We start from the raw sequence: 24,349 nt of genomic DNA on the forward strand, positions 1-24,349 counted from the left end.
TAGTTACCTTGTTAGAACCTTCACTTTTAAGTGAGACATGTTGAGTAAACATTTTTTGGTCAACTCTACAAGTTGAAACAACATGGTATGGAACTTTTTTCTTTTCAGGAAAAAAAAATTGAAGCAAATTAACTTCTGGACAGAGGAAACCTATGGGGAGGATAAGAGTCATGGAATAATACATGTGTCATGGGTGGGCGGGGTAGAAGGTGATGACGAATGAGCACAACTTTAAAAATTGAAGCCACCTTCAGGGATCCAGAGACAGTAGTTGTTTAAGACAACAGGATTTGAAAGCTGTTTTAGAATTGGCTAAAAGTTTGAAGAGTATGGAATGCTTATGCATTTGAGATGATGTTAACATTTCCATTGAAGCTGATATGAGAACATATTTAGTGCTTGAAAGGTGGATTGTGGGTATAGAATAGAGACGAAAGGACTACTTTACATTCTGCCAACAGTATCCATTTTCTTTCAGAATAAAAATGGAAAGAACTTGATGATGACTAGAGCTCTGCTGATTATCTCATTACCAGTAGAGATTTTGAAAGTAATAGCTAACTTTTATGGGGTGCTTGTAATGCGCCAGACACATTCCTACGTACTTCATGCACTTTAACTTGTCTAACCCTTAGACCAGACTTATGGAGTAAGTGCCTATCATCCCCCCTTTACATGCAAGGAAACTGTGTGATGTCAGTCTTGATGTTGTGTCCTCCATCTTTTTTTTTTTAAGATTTTTTTTGATGTGGACCATTTTTTTTTAAGTCTTTATTGAATTTGTTACAATATTGCTTCTGTTTTATGTTTTGGTTTTTTGGCCTCGAGGCATGTGGGATCTTAGCTCCCTGTCCAGTGATCGAACCTGTACCCCATGCACTGGAAGGCAAAGTCTTAACCACTGGACCACCAGGGAAGTCCTGTGTCCTCCATCTTAAGGGATCTTTTAACCAGATGACCTTGGGTTTATTTCGTTATTGGAAATTTTTCATTTATAAAAAGAAGTGTCTGAGGTTATTTACATCAAATGATGCACAAAAGAAAACATTATTTTTGTTAAATCTTGGGTATTTCTTTCAGTGACCTGAGTATGAGTGTATACTGTTAGCTTGATTGAAGTCCTGGAAACTCTAGGAAATTTAAGGGCGTTATGGAAAGATAAAGGGAAAATGTGAATAAATTTTACCAATAATTAGAAAAATCTTATTTTTCCTGTCTCTAAAGTGAAGAGGCTGGTAGAGAATCTATAAAGTATTTTCCATTTCAAAAGTTCTGTGACTGTACAATCATAATAAAATATTTGTATTATAGGGTATTTTGGACTACTTAGTGCTTATCTTAGTAATTTAAACAAAATTCTCTTCATTTAGGTTTTGAGACAGATGCGAAAGTTGCCTTGGCAAGACCAAGAAGTGAAAGACTATGTGATTTGTTGTATGATAAACATCTGGAATGTGAAATATAACAGCATTCATTGTGTAGCCAACCTCTTAGCAGGACTAGTGCTCTACCAGGAGGATGTTGGAATCCATGTTGTGGATGGAGTTTTAGAAGATATTCGATTAGGAATGGAGGTAACAAAGACCTGCAGCAAATTGGAATCTGTGGACAATTTAGAGAGCCTTTAAGTCCTATTATTGAAAAATAAGGATTTGAAAACCCTCTTTTCCCCAATGGTGTCATTTACTATTACTTTTTTGAAGATAATGATTTCTTAATAAACCCTGTTGTGTCAGATTTCCTAGTCTTCTCTCAGGCTAATGCTGAAGTATTTTTTGCCTTTTCTTCAAGTTCAGTTAAGCTTATTTTAGAAGAGTATAGTAAATGTTTATTATTTCCTGGTTACTCTTGGCATTCACGTTATAGGAATTCATAAATTTATTAATTAGGAGAATTGGTAATCATTTGATAAGAATTTCTATAAGAATTTCCCTCTTTCTATATGCTTGTTGTTTCCTTAATTCATGGATTTCAGAGAAAATAAGTTACAGAGGGCTGATAGGGAGAATTACATTTTAACTGTTTCATAAACTTAATTCATTTAACAATAGCTTAATATTAAATTTAATACTTAACATGTTCTTTTTATTAAAACATTTTAAAGGTAGACATTTCTTAGAGAAAAAGGACACCCGGAAGTGACTACCTATTAGAATATAAGAAAAGAACCCATTATTTTTTCTCTGTTCAGTGAGTGATGTTGTCAAGTGACGTAGGAGAGTTTTACCTCTTCTCAAACACATTGCTATTCTTTAATGGAAATCTGCTTTTTTTTTTCTTCCCCCTTTAGGTTAATCAACCTAAATTTAATCAGAGACGTATCAGCAGTGCCAAGTTCTTAGGGGAACTTTATAATTACCGAATGGTGGAATCGGCTGTTATTTTTAGAACTCTTTATTCTTTTACTTCATTTGGTGTTAACCCTGATGGCTCTCCAAGTTCACTGGACCCTCCCGAGCACCTTTTCAGGATTAGACTAGTGTGCACTATTTTGGATACCTGTGGCCAGTACTTTGACAGAGGTTCTAGTAAACGAAAACTCGATTGCTTCCTTGTGTATTTTCAGGTATATAAATTGAAATAAGCAGTTGGCATCATTTAATGCATTGTTTGTGTTACAAAAATATTAGAGAAGAAACCCTGTAGCATTCATATATTATGTATAAGATATATTCATAGTTAGGTAAGATTTATTCTTGCAAGTATACTTAGCTTTAGAGGTTTTAAAATATATGATGGGGACTTCCCTGGCAGTCCAGTGGTTAAGACTCTGTGCTTCCTGCAGGGGGCACAGGTTTGATCCCTGGTCAGGGAACTAAGATCCTGTATGCCACACGGCATGGCCAAAAAAAAGAAAGAAAAATTTAAAAAATATATGTATGATGAATTCTATCATAAACATTCTGATTACATTTTAAGTTTTATAATTGATGATCATTAATTTTGGGAATTATTTTGGTGCAGTTTATAAATTTGGTATAGTATGGATTATTTTGTATTTGGTATGTAATTCATGAATCAAATTACTTGTAATATTTATGCATTTGATAACATTCTCACTCATTTGTGTTCTGGTTTTATATCTAAAATTCTTGTTTCTAAATTTAAAAAAAAGACCCATCATTAACACTGAAAGAAATATTTGTTCATTCATTGCTAAACTCTTGGGTTGTGCTTTCCATATCTTAAGTTACTTATATAAACTGGTGATTTAGAGCAAGTACAGTATAAATTAAATTCAGATACAAATACAGAGACAGTTCTACAGCTTCTATACAGTTCATGTTCCAAAAGTTAGCTGTAGCTTGGTTGTCTGGAACCTAATCATTATTTCCCATCAAACACAATGTTATAAGTACTATTAGGGGGAATAGCTCACTATCAGATTCTCCAGATGTTACTGAAATAAAGTACCAGTGGTACCATTCAGTTCTATTTGATCATTCCTTTCTATCTAATCTGTTATGTTGTTTTTGTTTACCCATTGACAAAGAAAATAAATTTAAAACTACAACTTTGAGGTGTCAAAAATACATCCACATAGTAGCTGGTGTTAAGTGGGGGTAACTACTCTTGGGGAAGAGCTGTTTGTAACTTTCTCCTATTACTTTATCTTTGCGTTAGAGGGTAACTTGTTACTCTCTTGTTTTCTGAATTGATGAGCCAAAAATGGGGAAGGTGTGTTGAAGATTTGAGACTCAGATTCTCTGTTCCATGTAAGAAATGCCTTAAGTTGGAGACTGCCTGTATTTAAAACCAAAGTTTTGCTGCAGAATATCAGTTATCACTATCAGCGTCCAAAGCAGGATCCCTTTCGGAAGAGTGTTCTTATTTGTACTCACTCTAACATCACTGGCAGAGAGAAAAGAGCCACTCAGAAATATTCAGGAGTAGAAAGAGACAAAAGTATTTTCCACATTGATTAATAGCAGGAATGTGTAGCAGGGATATACTTAGGGCACGGGAGTAAGAAGTGAGTGAGGCCTGGGAGATGCAGTCAGTGTGTGCTGCCTGTAACACAGTGTCCAGTTACATATTGGAAGGCAGATAGAAAGGCTCACCTGCAGCAGTGCTTCTAAACTTCAGTGTGTACACACATCACCTGGCTATATTGTTAAGATGCACACTGTGATTCAGTTGGCCTAGGGTAGGGGACGTCTCAGATTCTGTATGTCTAATAAGCTCTGAGTTCTCACACTTTGAGTAGCAAAGACCTAGAAGAAACTGGACAGGAAGATTAAACACCCAGAGGAACACCTGTTTATATACAAGTAAATTCATGGGTTGTGCTTTTTAGTTAAACTTGAGAATTACAAGTACAAAATAGAATGAAGGAGCCAAGCTAGGAGACGAGGGCAAATATCTAAATGGTGCCATATACACAGTAGATGTTCAATAAATGCTTGTTGATTACTGATTTTTATATATTCAAAAACCCTATCTTCAGATACTTTGACTCTTTAAAAAAATCAAAGCAGGTAGTATAGAGAAAATAATTATAATTTATCAAAACCGTTGCCTTGAATTTGGTTGTTTTTGTAAAATTAAATATTTAAGCCCTATTTGGGATTTGGGAGTGGAGTTTCTGCCTGGTTTCAGTACCTGAAAATTTATTTGCTGTTTTATTTATTTATAATTTTTCCTTGCCTTTAAAAAAAGATTATGACAGTTACAATAAAAAATATATTTAAATTAAAGTCACCAGATGGCTTAGGAACTATATAGATGGAGGGAAATAAATGTGCTAGGATCACTGCTGTTGACCATTAATAAAAATGGTAGGTGTCTTGTACAACTCTTTAGTTGTTATAATTAGGTGATGTCACAATACAGATTATTTTAAATATTTTGTTGTTAATTTCTTATAGCTAAATTTATTTTTCATTTGTTATCAGCGTTATGTTTGGTGGAAGAAAAGTTTGGAGGTTTGGACAAAAGACCATCCATTTCCTATTGACATAGATTACATGATCAGTGACACACTAGAACTGCTAAGACCAAAGATCAAACTCTGTAATTCTCTGGAAGAATCCATCAGGCAGGTACACGACTTGGAACGAGAATTCTTAATAAAACTAGGTAAGCAATTAATTACAGAGAGAAAACAAAGATGGTATTTGACAGATCGTTTCTAGAATTTGCTTTATAATGTCTTCAGTTAGCGTTTACTTTTGTATACTTTCTGTTTTTTGATGTTGAGTGTTACATAATAGTGTTAGGTAAGACCTGGGTGACTTACTTCTTGATTTCATTAAATAATCCCAAATTGGAGGAAAACAGTCATGTAAAACTTGAAGCAAATGATAATGATGGAAAAAATATAATCCTGTCAGCCTCTCTTAATTTTAGAATTTTTGGTTGCTAATTTAAAACCTACTTTTGATTAAAGCATCTCATATACAGTATATATTTTCAATAACACTATTTCCTAAGACAGTGCAGGCTTGACACTATATAAGGGGGTACCAGTTAGAAGTTTGAAACTATCCCACCAAATTTTAGTTCCTAGTCACTGGGGGAGTTGTCTCTGTTTCTAAAGACTAGAGAACATGTGAGAAATGTGCTACAGGAGGTTTGGTCACTTTACTTTCTCAGTATCCTTCTGCGATTGTTCTGGAAGAAGAGGTAGCATTTGAATGGCTCCCCTAAAGGACTGTAGGAGCCGACTAGCCTTGCCAGTGGAAATAACTGGAACAGGGTGGGGCCTTACCAGTCTGGCTTGCTTGCTGATAGTTCTTAGCATGTTGTATTGTAGTCATTTCAAAGTGACACATGGTTTCAGCCTATGAAGCTAGTATTTTATTAGGAGATTATTTATTAGGAGACCCTTACCTTGACCAGTTATACTAATTGTATACATTTACTATGTTGCATATCTGAAAAACCACTTTTCATGGCAAAGGCATTGGTGATCCTTTTCCTCTAAAATTATTTTTTCATATTACATCCAGCATATTAATCGGGTTTCTTTCTCCAAGGTAAATCCTGTTTTGGAGAATTCAATTACTGTTATCTATTTGAGCATTATTTGAAAGGTGCTACTGATTATGCAACTATTCACTTTTCCTAATTCTCAACCCATAAACGCATATGTGATTCTTTTTGTTCTTTGAACTTTGTCCCAAGTTATCTACTTTCTTTTCCTTTTCAGATTTCTAATTGTATAAAATGATCGTTTCAAGTAGAGTGTTTATTTATCTACATACTTATTTCATTTACTTTATATGCTTTGAAATAGTCTTAGCCTTGTTTCCCAAAGACTTCCATGAATGGCTCTCTCTGTATAGTGGGCATGAGGAAATACTAGTTGGATACCCAGTTTGGTAGCAGTAAAGAGAGCAGTATGCTTTATCCTTTATCGAGCAAAGAGTTAAATTAAAGGACTTCGGGCTTCTTTTGAGGAGTCTGTCCTTGTTTAGAATATGGAAAGGAAAAAAATAGGTCACCAGTCACCATTTGCCAATGCAACTCTAAGGATGGTGGCAACTAGAATCAATATGCTCCCAAGTCGTCCCATTTTCCTTCTGTTTTAGAATCTAAATATCATAGACAAGATATACATGAATAAATCTATATTAAATCTGTTTCCTGTTGGTAAACCATAAGATAATATAGCATTTTGCTTTTGGTAGTTTTTTGTTTTCAAGCACTTGCAAATTCATTATCATTTCAATCTTATAGCTACCCAATGCTAACTTAATAGTTAGCATTTTCTCATATTTTTAAAACCATTTTAATGTTATTAAAAGTAATGAAGTGTTCATGGCAGAAATTTTGAAAAATGCCAAGAAGACAGAAATCACTGATATTTCAAATGCATGGAGAATCATGTGTTAACATTTTGATATATGTTCTTCTATTTAAAAAAAATTTCTTCACGTGTTTGCAGTTTTATAACTGGATTTTTTTCTACCTAATATATTATGAAATTTCTTCCTGACATGAAATACTTTTCTAAATATTTAATTTTTTACAAAACTGGCTATTTTTCTTTGTATGAATGTGTTAATTCTGTTGTTTGACACGTTATTTCTAATTTTGCACCCCTATAAATAACATTATTATGTTACTTTTGTGTGTATCTTGGTTTTCTCAGGATAGAGAGAATTACTGGCTCTAAGACACACTTTTTTTTTTTAACATCTTTATTGGAGTATAATTGCTTTACAATGGTGTGTTAGTTTCTGCTTTATAACAAAGTGAATCAGTTATACATATACATATGTTCCCATATCTCTTCCCTCTTGCATCTCCCTCCCTCCCACCCTCTCTATCCCACCCCTCTAGGTGGTCACAAAGCACCGAGCTGATCTCCCTGTGCTATGCGGCTGCTTCCCACTAGCTATCTATCTTACATTTGGTAGTGTATATATGTCCATGCCACTCTCTCACTTTGTCACAGCTTACCCTTCCCCTCCCCATTTCCTCAAGTCCATTCTCTAGTAAGACACACTTTAAGAACAAAACCAAAATGGTAATAGGCAATGTAATTTAATTCTGGTTTGGAAGTTCTAGATTATATTATAATATTATAAAAGGAACAGAAATGGGAAGAATAAAAGTGAAAAAAGAAAAGTCATATGAATAAATTACCTATAAAACAGAAGAGTGTATTTCATAAATTAAAAATAAAATCAGTAGAATAAAATAAAAGCCCAGAAGTTGCCCCAATTAAATACAAAACAATTTATTGTATGACGAAATAGGAATCTTAAAAATAGGATAAGAACAACAAGGTGAGCATTTAGGGGGAAAATTGATATAGAGCCACATCTTATGTCATCAAACTCCAGATGGATTGAGGAGTTAAATATTTATTTTTTAAAAGTTAAAAATAGATCTGATCATCAGATATTTGGAGAGGTGGTAATTTTCCTAAATTTTAAAATGATGCAAGAAAGCACACATATGTTGACAGATTTGGGTGCTTAAAACTTTTATACAATGAAAGAAATAACTAAGATTGAAGTGAAAATAGTTTCTGTGCCAGGTTATTATCACTTACATAAAGAACACAGGCAAATTGATACACAATAGATAGATGAACATAACATAATCAAATGAGGGAGGGCAGGGAAGAGTTGGTATTTTTATTGAGTACTTCCAGTTTGCCAAAATTAAAGTGGAAGGTAATGTTCATATTTGACAAGTGAGTTATGTAAAGCCCAAATCAAAATACTAGGTTAACAATCGAGCCAGAATTAAAGACTGTGCTCTTTCTGACATAGTAAGTATGTGGGGAAAATGCTTAGCATGTCTAGTGAGCAGAGAAATACAAATGAAAACCATTTGAAAGGGAGTATCACAATTATTACTGTGTTATGAGCAGGAAAACTGAGGCACCAAGCAGCTCAAATTCAAGAGAACAGTATTTGATTATTTTGGTCCCGAAGTACACTTAATTCTGACCCACATTTTAAATATTGTACTGTCTAGATTTTACGTTTTATTAACCGTATGTCCTTTGTACATTTTTATCTGCATTGTTTATTTTAGATTGACAGTGTCCTAGAGGTCACCAACTGAACTGTTTATTATACAGCTTAGCAAATGCAAAATATACTTATAAACTGCTTTTGAAACTAACTTGCAATGCAAATGAAAATGTGTTAGAAATAGTAGTATTTTCCTTACAAATTAGATGTACAGCTATCAAAACAAAGCTACTTATCCATTAGAGTTCTTCCTGTGACACGTATTTTAAAGTGGCTATAAAAAAGGTATAATGGTATATTAGGCCATGTGAGTTTATCAGCACTGTGATATTTTTTATTGAGAGTGCTTAGATTTATATAGTCCTGACTTTTAATTTTTTGCCTTTGATAACATTAAAGCAATATATTGCTTCTGAAATTCCAAATAAATAAATAACTAAAATAGTAAGTTAATGGTATCTCAATCTGAGATAGCAGTTTTTTCCCTCAGTATTATTTTTCTTTTAAAACAGATCTCTCTGAGCTTTATCCATCTTTTCTCAATTTTTTTTTTTTTTAATTTCCAAACTTGAATGTACCTACTTTCATCACTCTGTACATCTGTGTTTTTGTCAATTCTTAATTGGTTAGACTTAAGACACTGGAGTAATTTTTTGTTTTTGTTGGTTGTGTTAGTTATTCAAACTTTCTGGGCTTCAGTATACCTCATAAAATGAAAGGGTTAAATCACATCGTCACTAAAGTTTCTGTCTGCCCTAATTGTCTAAGATTCTGTGAGTAAACAAGTATTTACTAAACACCTACTGTGTATTTATCAATATATGGCCTCTAATGAGTTTTGAATATATAAAAAAAGTTTTTTGTTCTCAAGGCTCTTATAATCTGATGTAACATGTATTGAAATCATTAGAAAAACCATTACATGGTGTATCTTTAAGTGTAAAGTGCTGTGATCAATTCTGCAAGTGCTTTAGAGTAAGTAGGAGGAAAAGTAGTACTCAGTGAGTTTATGCAGGAAGTGAAACTTAGACTGAATTTGAAGAATGTATAGGATTTGAAAGTGCATATTGAACGATATTCTCTATGGAGAAGCAAGTTGATGATCACGAATGCAAGGTTAGTATACTTTGTGACACAGAAGAGTCTACCCCAACTACAGGAAAAGGCTGGATTAGGACTAGGGAGCGTGGGGAAAAGTCGGATCAGATGAGACCATGGTATGTGCATCTTGAAAGTAGAGAGTAGTTTGGAACTCAAATGATAATAAAGAAGAATTGACTAGGCAGCAAAATGTGGATGAACATGAGGAGGAGGAAAGAGATTCAAGCCAGGGAATTCCCTTTGGAGGAACACGCTGTTACTGAAGAAAAAAACAAGCTCTTTGGTGACACAGCTGTTAGATGTGTCACCATATAGCTTTGCCTCCTTCCCTCAGTCTTAATTTACAGACATTCAAATTGATAGTCAAATGCGACTTCTCCATTAAAGCGATATAATTTTATTATATCCTTGAGTGTTTAGAGATTCTTGAAATATCATTTGATAAAAAGTATGACCAAGGTTGCATTGTACGTGGCTGAAGCTGCACCTTATGTGCTGCTACTGTTTGCCTTTGTTCATCTGACACTGAGATAAACAGTTCGAAGCTCTGAGAAAGGGAAAAAAAAATTTTTTTTTTTTTTGGCTAGTGGTTAAGAAATGTATCAGTGCTCCTTTGTTGAAATAAAGATCTAATTAAGTTTTTTAAATGGTTCTCAAAATAGTTTTAAATTCTGTTCTTATTTTATTCTGAGAACATGGCTGTTGAATTATCTTAATACATACTTTAAGTGGTGTAATACTGTCGAAAACTTGCCTTTATCTTTTTTTTTATGTCTTTTTCTACTTTCTCCTCACTTCAAGGCCTAGTAAATGACAAAGACTCAAAAGATTCTATGACAGAAGGAGAAAATCTTGAAGAGGATGAAGAAGAAGAAGAAGGAGGAGCTGAAACAGAGGAACAATCTGGAAATGAAAGTGAAGTGAATGAGCCAGAGGAAGAGGTGATGACTTTTATTTATAGCAAAATAGGTACATTTGTAAAAGAGTATTTTGATTATATGAGCCAAGATTTTCTTTAATGTATAAAATAAGATCTCCTCTTTAGTTTTATTAGAGTACATGTAACTAGTAGTATATGTCTATTATAAAACTGCTGGATTAATTAAGAGGTTTTTTTTTTTTACAAGTAAGAAAATACTGATCATAGGATTTTTAAAAATTACTATTATTAAGACCATTTTTTTAGAGCAGTTTTAGGTTCACAGCAAACTTAAGGGGAAGATACAGAGATTTCCCATATGTTACCTGCTCATACCTACTCACACAACCTTCCCCCATTATCAACATCCCCACCAAAGTGGTACATTTGTTACAACTAATGAACCTATAGCAACACATCGTGATCACCCTAAGTCCATCATTTACGTTACAGTTGACTCTTGGTGTTGTACTTTGTATGGGTTTAGGTAAAAGTATAATGACATGTATCCATCATTATGGTTAGGATTTTTATTTAATAAGCAATTTGAAGACAAAAAATTGTTTGATCTGCTATGTATGTGTTTTTTTTTTTTTAATTTAATTTATTTATTTAATTATGGCTGCGTTGGGTCTTTGTTGCTGTGCACAGGCTTTCTCTAGTTGTGGCAAGCGGGGGCTACTCTTTGTTGCGGTGCGCGGGCTTCTCATTGCGGTGGCTTCTCTTGTTGTGGAGCATGGGCTCTAGGCATGCGGGCTTCAGCAGTTGTGGCTTGCGGGCTCTAAGGTGCAGGCCCAGTAGTTGTGGCGCACGGACTTAGTTGCTCCGCGGCATGTGGGATCTTCCTGGACCAGGGCTCAAACCCGTGTCCCCTGCATTGGCAGGCAGATTCTTAACCACTGTGCCACCGGGAAAGTCCCGATCAGCTATGCATCTTAATCTCACTTTTGTTTTTTTTGGCCACACCGTGCGGCATGTGAGATCTAAGTTCCCCAACCAAGGATTGAACTTGTGCCCCCTGTGGTGGGAGCACAGAATCTTAACCACTGGGTCACCAGGAAGTACCCTTAATCTCACTTTTGAGTGTGGACTTTTTAACCTGTAGATTTTATGAAAAAATTATGGACTAGATGTTAATAACTTTGCTTTTTCCCAGATCTGATAGTATAGGAAACCTGAAAATCATCATGTACCATAATCATCAGTGTGCCCTTTTGTTTTTACGACTCTGTTATGCCAAACTAACATGAATGACTGTTCATGAATGAAATGACTGTTCTACCATTTAGGACCTATCAAAATGTCATTTTCACATATGATTCAACCTAATAGTTTTAATTCGTTCCTTTTTTCTTCTAAAGCTGCTTAAGTTTTAAAAATTTCACCTAAAATAATAGAGTATCTGGGGTTTGCTTCATAACCTGGAAGTAGACTGGGCAATGAGTTAGGGATATACAAGAAACTATAACCTGACCATTAGCTAATAATTGTTCCGTTGTGTAATGGGTAAGGGTTCCTTATGCTATTCTGTCTACATTAATATATATTTAAATTAGAAAGTTAAGAAAATGAAAAGCAGGATGAATAAGAATAACAATAAAATACTGATGAATATAAAATTTAAATCATGGAATTAGCACTTTTTCACTTTGTAAGCTTATAATTATGATATCACGTGTATGGTTTCTTTGTGTCCCTTGGGTGCTAAAAGCATTTAGGAGAGTGATAATTTAGAAGTGTGATTTTAATTAAATATTGAAAAAGTTTAAATTTATAATCAATATTTAAATGTTTTATGGAAATTGAATTTATTAAAATTTTAAGTTTTGATTTACTTGAGTAAATAGAATACAAATGTTTAGAGGATATGGGTTGTTTCATGTATAAAGGAATGTAAATTATTTAAGACATTCATAAAAGAGATTCATAAACTGGATTTTTAAAAAGCTTCATTTAGTGCGAAAGAAAAATGATCCATAGGGACTTCCCTGGTGGCACAGTGGTTGAGAGTCCACCTGCCAGTGCAGGGGACACGGGTTTGAGCCCTGGTCCGGGAAGATCCCACATGTCGAGGAGCAACTAAGCCATGCACCCCAACTACTGAGCCTGTGCTCTAGAGCCCGCGAGCCAGAACTGCTGAGCCCGCGTGCCACAGCTACTGAAGCCCATGTGCCTAGAGCCCGTGCTCTGCAACAAGAGACGCCACTGCAGTGAGAAGCTTGTGCACCACAATGCTCACTGCAACTAGTGAAAGTCCACGCGCAGCCACGAAAGACCCAACACAGCCAAAAATAAATATTAATTAATTAATTTTTTTAAATGACCAATAATTTAAGGTAATTAAGACTTTTTACAGTTAGAAGTAGAAATCCCTAAGTCTTATTTTTTTTTTAGCCCTGAAGGTCTGTAGCTATTAATGAACATTTCGTATGATTTGACTACATCGCAAATAGCTTTGCTGTTAGTTAAAAATGAATTATTGTGTAAAAGGCAGCATAAATAATAATGTATGGTTTTTATAATTGGTTAGCATTTATAGGCAGTAGAAATGCACCTTTGTGTTGGTATTTTGCTACCACTTTTTTCCCCCAGTTTTATTGAGATATAATTGATATAACATTGTATTAGTTTAAGGTGTACATATAACATTTTATATATATATATATATATATATATATATATAGAGAGAGAGAGAGAGAGAGAGAGAGAGAGAGAGAGGGAGGGAGAAATGATTACCATAATAAGTTTAGTTAACATCCATCACCTCACATAGTTAGTAATGTTTTTTTGTGTGTGTGTGATGAGAACTTTTAAGATTTACTCTTAGCAAATTTCAAATATACAATACAGTATTGCCAGCACTTTCTCTTTCCAACCTGACCACTCCCCTAAAGTAGATATAAATAAATTGATAAAAATTTAGAACTGGAATATGTTTCTATAATTGATTTCTATGTAAGAGATGGACATTGCTATACTGCTTTTTTTTTTAAAGAAGGAAAATAATTAATTAATTCTTGGCCTTGTTGCGTTTTCGTTGCTGCACGTGGGCTTTCTCTAGTTGCGGTGAGCGGGGGCTACTCTGTGGCGGTGTGTGGGCTTCTCATTACAGTGGCTTCTCTTGTTGCGGAGCATGGGCTGTAGGTGCGTGAGCTTCAGTAGTTGTGGCACACGGGCTCAGTAGTTGTGGCACATGGGCTTAGTTGCTCTGCGGCACGTGGGATCTTCCCAGACCAGGGCTCGAACCTGTGTCCCTGCACTGGCAGGCAGATTCTTAACCACTGTGCCACCAGGGAAGTCCCTATATTGCTTTTCTAAAAAATGAGTTTGTCGTAGAAACATTCAATTATATAATTTAAATTGGCTTATTAAGTACTTTATAACAACAAAAGGAAATGAGAGAGTGTTTCCATTTTGTATTTTTAGACTAATCTTATGGCTGTCTTTGGATTTTGCTACCACACTAATTAGATAAAGAATCTAATAAATTAAACATCCTCAGTAAATGTGACATTAAAGAGTGACTCATTTTCCTATAAATTTCTCATTTGAATAGTTGTACTATATTTTCTCCTCTAAACGCATTTTCTCCTTTTCAAAAGTGAACTTTATAATTTTTAAAATTGTATCATTTTTAACTATTTCTTTTCCAGTTGCAAAGTGGATATTATACATAATATATGTGTGTTTGCTAAGTGGAAAAACAAAATGTTCGATAGGATGACTCATGAGCCTTGTCTGGGAGGAGAATTGAAAGGAATGCTTGGTTTACTTTAAGGAAATGGAGTTGGAATTGTTTGCTCTCCCACCCGAGACCATCCTTTCCCACCAGTACCCTCCAAACATAGGGAGGAGAACATTTTTAAAGAGAGAAGATGGGTTGATTATAAAGTAGTAAGAACAATGTAGGATATTCTATAAATATTTGCCTCAACTGAGAAAGAACAGGGCTGGAGTGGAACTCTTCAGAAAAGTTGTACTCTTCTTTTCCATCTTGGTCCACAACTCTTCCAAGCTCCATATGGCCTTTTGAAGTTATTCTTAGCACATAACAACCAGAATATTTTCTTCTTAGTATCAGCTGGGTAAATTAAAAGGAACTTTAAAGATGAACTAAATGTTCTTCTGCTAAAATTCTAATTTTCTGCAGCATTTTAGAGAAAGTACAAGATTTATTATTGTAATAGCAATAATATTTATTGAGCATGGTCACTGTGTTCATATTACCATTCCTCTTGGCACCCTATGAGTTAGGTGATAAATAAGGCACAGATACGTTAATAATTTGCCCCAGGTCCTAGCAAGCCAGCATTTGAACTTGGACAGTTTGACTTCTGCTGTGCTGACCACCTGCTTTCCTAACCAGCTCATGTGGTCTGTTGACTTCCTCACCTCACAGGTTATTATGACCATGGGATTAGGACAGGGAGATTCTTGTTCAGCGTTTTAATTTCAAAAGTTAATCCGTTTTATTTTGCCTGAGCAATATAAAAAATGGTGAAAGAAAAGGGTTAATGTGTTTTAGCTTAGTTTTTGAATAGGAAGCATCTTTCAAGTGTTAAGAAATGATTAATTTTTTCCAAGGGCCAATTTAAGAGCATTTCTATTGCAAATTTAAATTTGAATTATAGAATTATGTCAAAAAAGGTTAATGCATTTGAAAAAAAAGTTAATGCCTTTCTGTATTTTCCTCAACTATTTCCACTTCAGAAATTCTAAAAGTTTTCAAATGTCTCTATAGTAAGTAAGAATGCACTGTTTGGATTTTTAAAATCAATTTCTGTGTATACTAGAAGTGTTATAACAAATTTAAATCATTTGTTTTCTCTTAGGAATTATTTCTCATTCACTTTATTTCTCTTGGCACAATGAGAAACAGCTGGGTTTAGTGTAGTCTTTTTAAAAAAAAACTTTTATGGAACAGAGTGGGAGTGAATTGTGTTAGAAGGATACTCAGATGGAATGCTGCCCCTGTGTGGTTGGGGTTTTTTTTGGTTTTGGTTATGGTTATAGTTTTGGTTTTTTTGTGCCTCTTTGAAAATTCACTGGAGTTCTGCCCAATCTTCCATTTGAAAAGGAATTTTGGCTGAGAGAAGAGGATGCTGGGGGGACTGACAGGAGAGGATGGAGAGATGTAGTACTTGAAAGCCACCAGCAAGGGGAGTCAGAATGCCTATCTCCTCTGCTTAATAAAGCACATGTCCTTGGGCAAGTCACTTAACTTTTCTGAGCCTTAGTTTTTTCACATATAAAAATGAGGACCATAAAGCTTATCCATCCTTCTTCAGAATTAGGTAGAGCAAACAAAATGCTGTGAGAGCACTTTCTAAACTGAGGTGCTTTATACAGTGAGGTGCTTTATAAAATGTAGTGTCATTGCTTTCAAATGGTAACAGTGTTAAATTTGAATTGTCAGTTTTCATTGCAGAGTTAGATGGATATTAAAGAACTACTATGAGAAAATCAGCCTCAAGTTAGGGAGGAGAAAAATAACAAAAGGTTCAGGAAACTCGTTCCTTGTGGAATTCAAGGAAGAGTTTCTACAAAGGATCTTTGTATTACTAGATCAGTGGAAAATGTGAAATGGGTTTTCAGCTACTGGTATGTAGTACATGTTGCCAGCTGACTTCGCCCTACCAGTCTAGGCAGACTGCATAAAAGGCTGAAACCAGAGAATAATAAACAATTATACAGAAAATTTAACATCTTTTTAAGGCATGTAAAAGTAGTAATGTTTTTCAAAATGTCTTAATCTTCTACAAATGTTAAACAATTTCAGGAGGGTTCTGATAATGATGACGATGAAGGGGAGGAAGAAGAGGAAGAGAATACAGATTACCTCACGGATTCAAATAAGGAGAATGAAACTGACGAAGAAAATACTGTACGTATGGCTGAAAATTCGCTTTTTGAAATTGTGCACTATTTTCATAGTATTTCAATTTTATCCACTGAAGTTTTAGTTTTTGTGATAATTGAAATAATGTTTCTTTGGAAATTCATTTTTAATTTGTTTTCCTATCTAAATACTTTTCTTTATTAACAAGTTCTTTGACTATATAATAATGTTATATTGCCCACTCATTCCTTGAGTTATGTTGGAAAAGTTATCAGTACAAAAGGTTCTGCCATACAAAACATTACAGTTAGAATTTCTCGTCTGAATTCTTGTTTCTATTCTGTTTTTATAAGGAGGTAATGATTAAAGGAGGTGGACTCAAACATGTACCTTGTGTAGAAGATGAGGACTTCATTCAAGCTCTGGATAAAATGATGCTAGAAAATCTGCAGGTATTAACTGTTGCTCTAATCCAAAGTATTCAATACAAAATACTGCAGCACATTTGATTGTGTTTCCTACCTAAACATTTACCTCTGCAGCAGCTTTTTCTAAGTTAGACAGTTTGAAGCTGCCAATACTTCTGGCATCCCACATCCTAATTTGCCACATTTCTTTGAAAATAGATGGAAAAAATGTAATAAGACTTGGAACAGAGTGACTTCATTGTATCACCCTCCACCTTTTCTCTCTGAAGTCATATCTCTATTTCTAAAACCCTTCACTTGCAGTTTGTTTAGGAGTCAAACTGCGGAAGATAAATATTTGGGGAAATTTAATTTAGTAAATTCTTAAGTTTGATTTATAATTTGAATAACATATATAAATATCTAGAGGAAATTGGTCATTTGATATTTAAAGAAATGTTAATTGTTTAATCATGATATTAAGATACTAGATTTTATAAAAAGCTCCATCTTCCCAGTGATTTAGGTAATTATGTTTTTCTGTAGTTAGAGGGAAAATCCCATGGACTGTTTACTTCAGCCCTATATATAGCTATTGTTTTAACCTTTGGTGACTTGAGAAGGGGGCTTTTGTTGGAATGGTAGGTGAAAGCCCCATGGAGTGTGGGCTCAGTGGGAAACGGAGAAGGAGGAAGTGAAAATGCTGGATACAGGTAGAGCTGACTTGAGACGTTTTCTAGAAAGGGAAAAGAAATGGGGATGTAGCTAGAGAAGGTCAGAGTTAAAAGAGGAGGGTTATTTTTAAGATAGAGGAAGTTATGGAGTAGATGCCGATGGAATAATCCTTTAGAGAAGAAATACTGGATTTTACTTTCATAAAAGTAGAAGATGCTGGTAAGGTCAGAAGCTATGATCATGTATAAATTAGTGGTACAGGCCAATTTGCTTCTTCCTGCGTATATTAAAATTTCTTCATACATCTAGAAAACTCTTACTTTATGAAACCTTATATTCATGTCATTTAGGAGCACACATCATCAAATAAAACATAATCATTATAATCCCTTTGATGAGGTAATAAACAGTTTACCCCTTAAAGAAGTTTTTCGTATCTTACATGAGTCAGTAGCTATTTACTCATTCATTCATTTGTCTAGCAAGTATTTATTGGGCCTACTGTGTGACTAGCACTGTTCAGGCTTAGTATAAAATAGTAAATAAAAACAGACCTGGTTCCTGCTCTCAGAATGTACTTTTATGGGAGAGGTAGATATTTAACCACAAATATGTAATTTCAAATTATAAGTGCTAAGGAACTAAAAGAACGCTTTGGTAGAGAGTAAAGGAGAAGGGCCTTCTTTAGATAAGATGATCAGAGAAGGCATCTCTGAGAGCATGACTTTTAGACAAGACAGGTACAGAGGAGTCATCTGGGTGAAAAATTAGGGTAACGTGAAAGCAGTGTGTCAGAGGTACTGAAGCAGAAAAGAACTTGTGTTTGAAAAACTTAAAAAAGGCCAGTATTAATAGAACACGGTTTGTGGGTGGGTCACAGCATGAGAACAGGTAATTGGGAGTGGCCCGGTCCTTTAAGGAGCTGGTTCAGACTGGGATAGGACTAAAAGTGGGGAGACTAACCAGGGGGTGGTTAGAAGGCTGTGGTGGTAACCCAGGTGAGAGATGATGGTCATCTGTCTAGGGGAGTGGCAGGGCACATGGACAGAAGTCTGGATTTGAAAGCTGTTTAGGAGGTAGAATGAACTGGATTTATTTTGTGCTTGATTAGATAGCGGTGTGTGGGGCCCAAGGAGTCAAAGACGACACTCAAGTCTTTTAGCTTTTGGGCCACTGGCTGGTCTCTGACTGGAAACAGGAGAGTGAGCCCAAGTTCCACTTGTTAAGTTTGAGGAGCCTGTGAGGTGTCAGTGGAAGTGTCTGGAGATCAGAAGAGAAACAAATGGAGCGGTTGTTAGAGCATATTTAAAGCCATGGCAATAACTGACTCACCCAGATGTAGAGTGTGGAGACAGAAGAGGAGCAGGTTCAGGGTTGAGCCCTGAGGAGCCCAACATTTAGAAATAGGGTAGAAAAGCTGAGGAAGTCAGAGGAATGGGAGCTTTTGTTGTGGTCCAGTGATCGTTACTTATTGAGCACTCTTGAAGAAGTGATCTGGAAGGATGGGAGGATGTGATCAGAGAGGAGGAAACTTTGAATTCACATTTTTGCATTTGTGTTTATGTACTGGAGAAAACTTCATCCTCTGTTAGGCACTGATTTTAAATCATTATCAAATACCCCAAACGAACAGTTGTACAGACGTCTTCCTTTTGCTAAAAATCATAGGAAGATACAGTATCGTGAAGACATTGACTCTTCATGAATCAGGTCCTTAAATTTCATGCAGTCCTAATTCTGTCCCACGGGGGGCATTTGGGGATGGGGTGGGGGTGGGGGGAGAGAAGAACAGGGACATGAATGCAGGGTGAACTTAACAAAATTATTCCTAAAAGCATCTGTAAGAAGAAACAGAATAGCTAGGAGACTTGTAGAAAATGGAGGGTTGAGTTGAGATACAAGATATACATACAGTAATAGGTTGTTGCAGGAATAGACAGATTAATCAAACAGAGGAGAGTCCAGAATAGACCTCAGAACATGGCAGTTTAATCATGATGAAGTTAACACTTCAGATCAGTTGAGGGAAAATGGTGTATTCAACAAATGGTCAATAAAAATAAAGCTGGATTTCTGTTTTATTTCCACACCAGAATTAATTGCAAATCTCTCAAAAAATCTTAATAATTGTGAAGACTGTTGAGCACTGCATTAAGACTTTACATTTATTCTTCATACAGTGCTGTTGGATGTTGTTCATATTCCCATGTTTCACTTAAAGAAATAGGCTTGGAAAGACAAAAAATCTTGCTTAAGGTGAAAGGGTAGTGAGTGGTGTAGTCTCTTATCAACCATTTGTTGCATTACTTTCCAGCACAGAATGCCATAAAAACCTTTAAGAAATAACAGACCAGGGGGGAAAAAGTCTATAGCCAACACAACACGAGTCAATATCTCTACTATACCAAAGAGATCATACAAAGTAATGAGAAAATATGAATGACTCATTTTGTTGTTGTTGGAAAGAATATGCAAAATCGTGCTAAAGCTCACTGACAATCAAAAGATAAGCGAACTAAGAAAGGCCTTTTTATCAGGTCATCAGATATTAAGATTTAAAAAGTGACAGTATCTATTGTGGTTAAGTGTGGGCAAACATCTATATTTGGTAAGTGTAAATGAGTCCATTGTTTTTTAGAGAAAATTTGGTAAACCTGTCAGATCGGCATGCCATTTGATCTAAAAATGTACCCTTAATAATAGTCTCTCAAGTGCATGAAGTTAAATATAATGTCACAAAGATGTGACATTGTAATAGAAAAAAAAGTCTAAGCTGTCTATCAGTAGAGGACCAATAAAATAAATAAGACACACCCCTATAATTAGCTCTGTATATATTCAACTAGATGCCCAAGATATTGAATCAAAAAGAAGAAGAACATGTATGTTTAGTATAGAATAATATACATCATGGTTGCTCCTGTTTATATGTGTATATAGTATATGTTTATATATGTATATATGTGCAAGAAAAAATCTGGAAGGACATGACCCATTGTTAATAGTTGTTGCATCTTGGAGTCGGGCTGAGGGAGGTACCTGGAGGGATTGGTATGGACGCACTTGGTAATATATATATATATATATATATTTTTTTTTTTTTAATTAATTAATTTTATTTTTGGCTGCGTTGGGTCTTTGCTGTGCGCAGGCTTTCTTTAGTTGCAGTGAGTGGGGCTACTCTTCATTGCGATGCGTGGGCTTCTCATTGTGGTGGCTTCTCTTGTTGTGGAGCACTGGCTGTAGGCGCGCGGGCTTCAGTAGTCTCGGCACGCGGGCTCAGTAGCTGTGGCTTGCGGGCTGTAGAGCGCAGGCTCAGTAGTTGTGGTGCACAGGCTTAGTTGCTCTGCAGCATGTGCGATCTTCCCAGACCAGGGCTCGAACCCATTTTCCCCTGCCTGGCAGGTGGATTCTTAACCATTGCACCACCAGGGAAGCCCAGTAATATATTTTTGTATTGAAATAGTTTACGAAAAGAGTATGTTAATTTTGTAATCAGGAAAGAAAGATAATTTACAAATCAAGATTCATCTAACATGATTCTTTCAAATTTTAAATACTGATAAAAAGTCTTGATAAATCTTATGAACCTGGGAGAACTTTAAGCAAATTCTAAGAAATTGGAACTTAGAAATCAAAAAATAAAACCGGGCTTCCCTGGTGGCGCAGTGGTTGAGAGTCCGCCTGCTGATGCAGGGGACATGGGTTCGTGCCCTGGTCCGGGAAGATCCCACATGCCGCAGAGTGGCTGGACCCGTGAGCCATGGCCGCTGAGCCTGCGCGTCCAGAGCCTGTGCTCCGCAATGGGAGAGGCCACAACAGTGAGAGGCCCGCATACTGCAAAAAAAAAAAAAACAAAAAAATAAAACCCAAAAAAAACCAACTCTTGCATATATGGCACCTATATCAAAAGACTATTTAAATAGCAGTTAAGCAGTTTTAACACCATCATGGCCTTTCGGCATTACCTTCTTAGCTGTGAAGAGTCATGTTCCGCTCTTTTCTCATTCGTGCTCCATTCATCAGACTTAGAAATTATTTGCAGTTCCCTAAATGCACCTGCTGTTTCACATCCTTGCTTTTGCACCTATTCTTCCCCAGCCTAAATTCCCTCCATATCCCCCAAACTGCTCTTTTACCATCTGCTTGGAAGAAGTCATGTGAAGTCTTAATGTTCTCAAATGTCCCATTTTCATTCAACCTTTTGTGAAATCTCAGCACCCACCCACTCTCAGCTAGGCCTATGTGGTCACTCCATCCCCAACACACGTTATACGCAACCCAAATGAATCGTAATTAATTTATTTCTCTCTCTTACTTAACAAGTTTATGAGCTCTTTGAGGGTAGAGACTATCTTTTTATTTTTTTTTTAATTATTATTTTTTTTTGCGATATGCGGGCCTCTCACTGTTGCGGCCTCTCCCGTTGCGGAAAACAGGCTCCGGACGCACAGGCTCTGGACGCGCAGGCCCAGCAGCCACGGCTCACGGGCCCAGCCGCTCCGCGGCATGTGGGATCCTCCCGGACCGGGGCACGAACCCGTGTCCCCTGCATCGGCAGGCGGACTCCCAACCACTGCGCCACCAGGGAAGCCCGAGACTATCTTTTTAATATTAGTATCTCCAAGCCTAACATGTAGTAAGTCATTGGTGAAGGTTTGTTTAAATAATTGGTTGATAAATCCAGTGTGAATGCTAAAAATAATTGATATTAATAAGCAGGAAGTTAATCTGAACATTAGTAGATTCTATTCACTCTTAAATATTAATTGGGCACCTGCTGTGTGTAAAGCACCACCACAGAATGCCAGGGAAAGGGTTCAGTGATGAACGCCATCAGTCAGGTGGGACGTCTCATGGATAAGCAGGCAGTTATGGCCTATGATAACTACAAAGGAAGATGTGTGCCGTGAGTGTGAATGAGAGGAGAAGTGCACTCAAGGAACAGGGAAACAGTAGAACCTACAGCATTGTTTGTTTGAGCTTGGGAGAGGCTGGAGCCATCAGTAGGAGCCAAATCATATGGTTCCTCCAAGGCGTGTGTAAGGGTTTGGAGGTGGGGGATGACTCTGTGGTTTCAGAAAGACGACTTGGCTCTAGTGTTTGCTCTAACAAACATAGCACTGAAGGAATTGTTTGCAATGTATTGGGTTATTTACATTTTTTCATTTCTATCTTTAAGCAACGAAGTGGCGAATCTGTTAAAGTGCACCAACTTGATGTTGCCATTCCCTTGCATCTCAAAAGCCAGCTGAGGAAAGGGCCCCCACTCGGTGGTGGGGAGGGAGAGGCAGAGTCTGCAGATACGATGCCGTTTGTCATGTTAACCAGAAAAGGCAATAAACAGCAGGTAAGAATCTGTCCACCGTGTATTCACAGTTGGTTGTTAGTTATCAAGTGTAAGCAGTAACTTTGTTTTATAGGTTCTAAATTATCTTTTGCTTACAAGGGGAAAGACTGGAAAGTTTAAAGTATTCAGTGATAGGGACTTCCCTGGTGGTCCAGAGGTAAAGAATCTGCCTTGCAGTGCAGGGGACGCATGTTCGATCCCTGGTCGGGGAACTAAGATCCCACATGCTGCAGAGCAACTAAGCCCAAGCGCCTCAACTAGAGAGCCTGCGTGCTGCAAACTACAGAGCCCATGTGCTCTGGAGCCCGCACGCCACAACTACAGAGCCCACGAGCCCTGGAGCCTGTGCGCCACAACTAGAGAAGAGAAAAAATCCGTATGCCACGACTAGAGAGAAGCCCGTGTGCCACAACGAAAGATCCTGCATGCCTCAACGAAGATCCTGCGTGCCGCAACGAAGACCCAATGCAGCCAGATAAATAAATAAATTAAAATAAAATTTAAATCATATGTATTTGTTAGAAGATATAAATACCTTGACTTTCAGTAGAAGGGTTTCATATGTAAGCTCAGGGTGGGAAAGGGAAGGAGGGTGAGGGCAGATAATCTCAAGAAAATGCTCACTTGCCAAGATTTCTCTTGGGAAAAAACCAAAAATCATTGTTTTCTGACCCCTAATCCTTCTCCTCCATTCTCCTTAAATTACCTCTTCCTTCTTTCCCTTATCTCACAGATGGCTCTCAAAATCATTTCCCCGACTACTAAACTATCACTTTGATTCATACATTCACTCATCAAATATTAATTGTCTACTGTGTGCCAAATACCATCCTAAGTGTGAGGCTACAGTGATGAACAAGATGCAGCCCCTGGCCTCGTGAATGCACAACCCAGATGAGGGAGAGAGACAGCATAATACATTTGCAGATAGTGAAAAGTGCCCTGAAGAAAACAGAGCCTGGCTCTCAGACACAACTCTAGGATACATCATATATTACCAGTTCTGTAAAAAAAAATTCCACACTTTAATATTTCTGAAATCAAGCCACCTCTTAGAGTTGGTGGACTCTTGGGATAATTGACAGCATTTTTTTCTGTTTTAGTGGTATGTAAAATAATAGTGCATCTTATAACTAATGGAAGTGTCTATGAAATACAGTGGCTACCACAGCTTATCACAGACAAGTTCAGCACCTGCCTCCCACATTTATTTAAATAGTCATTTAACAGATACTTATTGTTGACTTGCCACATACCAGGTACTGTTCCATGTGCAGAAATGCAGGAGTCAACCAAGTCCCTCCTCTCTTGGGAGCTTTCATTCTAGTATTGAGAGGCAACAATAAAGAAATAATGTCAGGTTGGAGACAGTGCTGTGTTGGAAGATAAAGCAAGATAAGAGGATAGAAGAGACCGGGTGGGGAGGAGGCGATGAGAGGGAGACAGCTGCTGCGGGGGTGACCGGAGAAGACCGGGAATGAGGTGTTCTCTGTGAGGGCAGGGATGTTCTGTTTCCTCCCTCCCAGCACAGCCTCCAGGAGATGATGCCTACCTTAATTTTTTATCTCTGCTTTGGTCAGGTAATTTCTTGTTACTCAAAAGATCAAAGTTGTACAGTATACC

The 24,349-nt window shown here is 36.6% G+C and overlaps 1 protein-coding gene across 1 annotated transcript in view; it reads left to right on the plus strand.

Annotated features, from left to right (window-relative positions):
- The window catches only part of UPF2 (UPF2 regulator of nonsense mediated mRNA decay), a gene marked incomplete at its 3' end in the record, with an annotated part of 88,385 nt that overhangs the window by 59,806 nt on the left and 4,230 nt on the right, over nt 1–24,349 (plus strand). Inside the window, exons 12-18 of the mRNA XM_079701206.1 lie at nt 1,371–1,574; nt 2,291–2,566; nt 4,896–5,079; nt 10,338–10,477; nt 16,235–16,339; nt 16,648–16,746; nt 22,559–22,726. Coding sequence (XP_079557332.1) covers nt 1,371–1,574; nt 2,291–2,566; nt 4,896–5,079; nt 10,338–10,477; nt 16,235–16,339; nt 16,648–16,746; nt 22,559–22,726 — 1,176 coding nt within the window. The remainder of the gene's footprint in view (nt 1–1,370; nt 1,575–2,290; nt 2,567–4,895; nt 5,080–10,337; nt 10,478–16,234; nt 16,340–16,647; nt 16,747–22,558; nt 22,727–24,349) is intronic.

This window comes from Hyperoodon ampullatus, assembly GCF_949752795.1.
Source record: "Hyperoodon ampullatus genome assembly, chromosome: 3".
NCBI lineage: Eukaryota > Metazoa > Chordata > Mammalia > Artiodactyla > Ziphiidae > Hyperoodon > Hyperoodon ampullatus.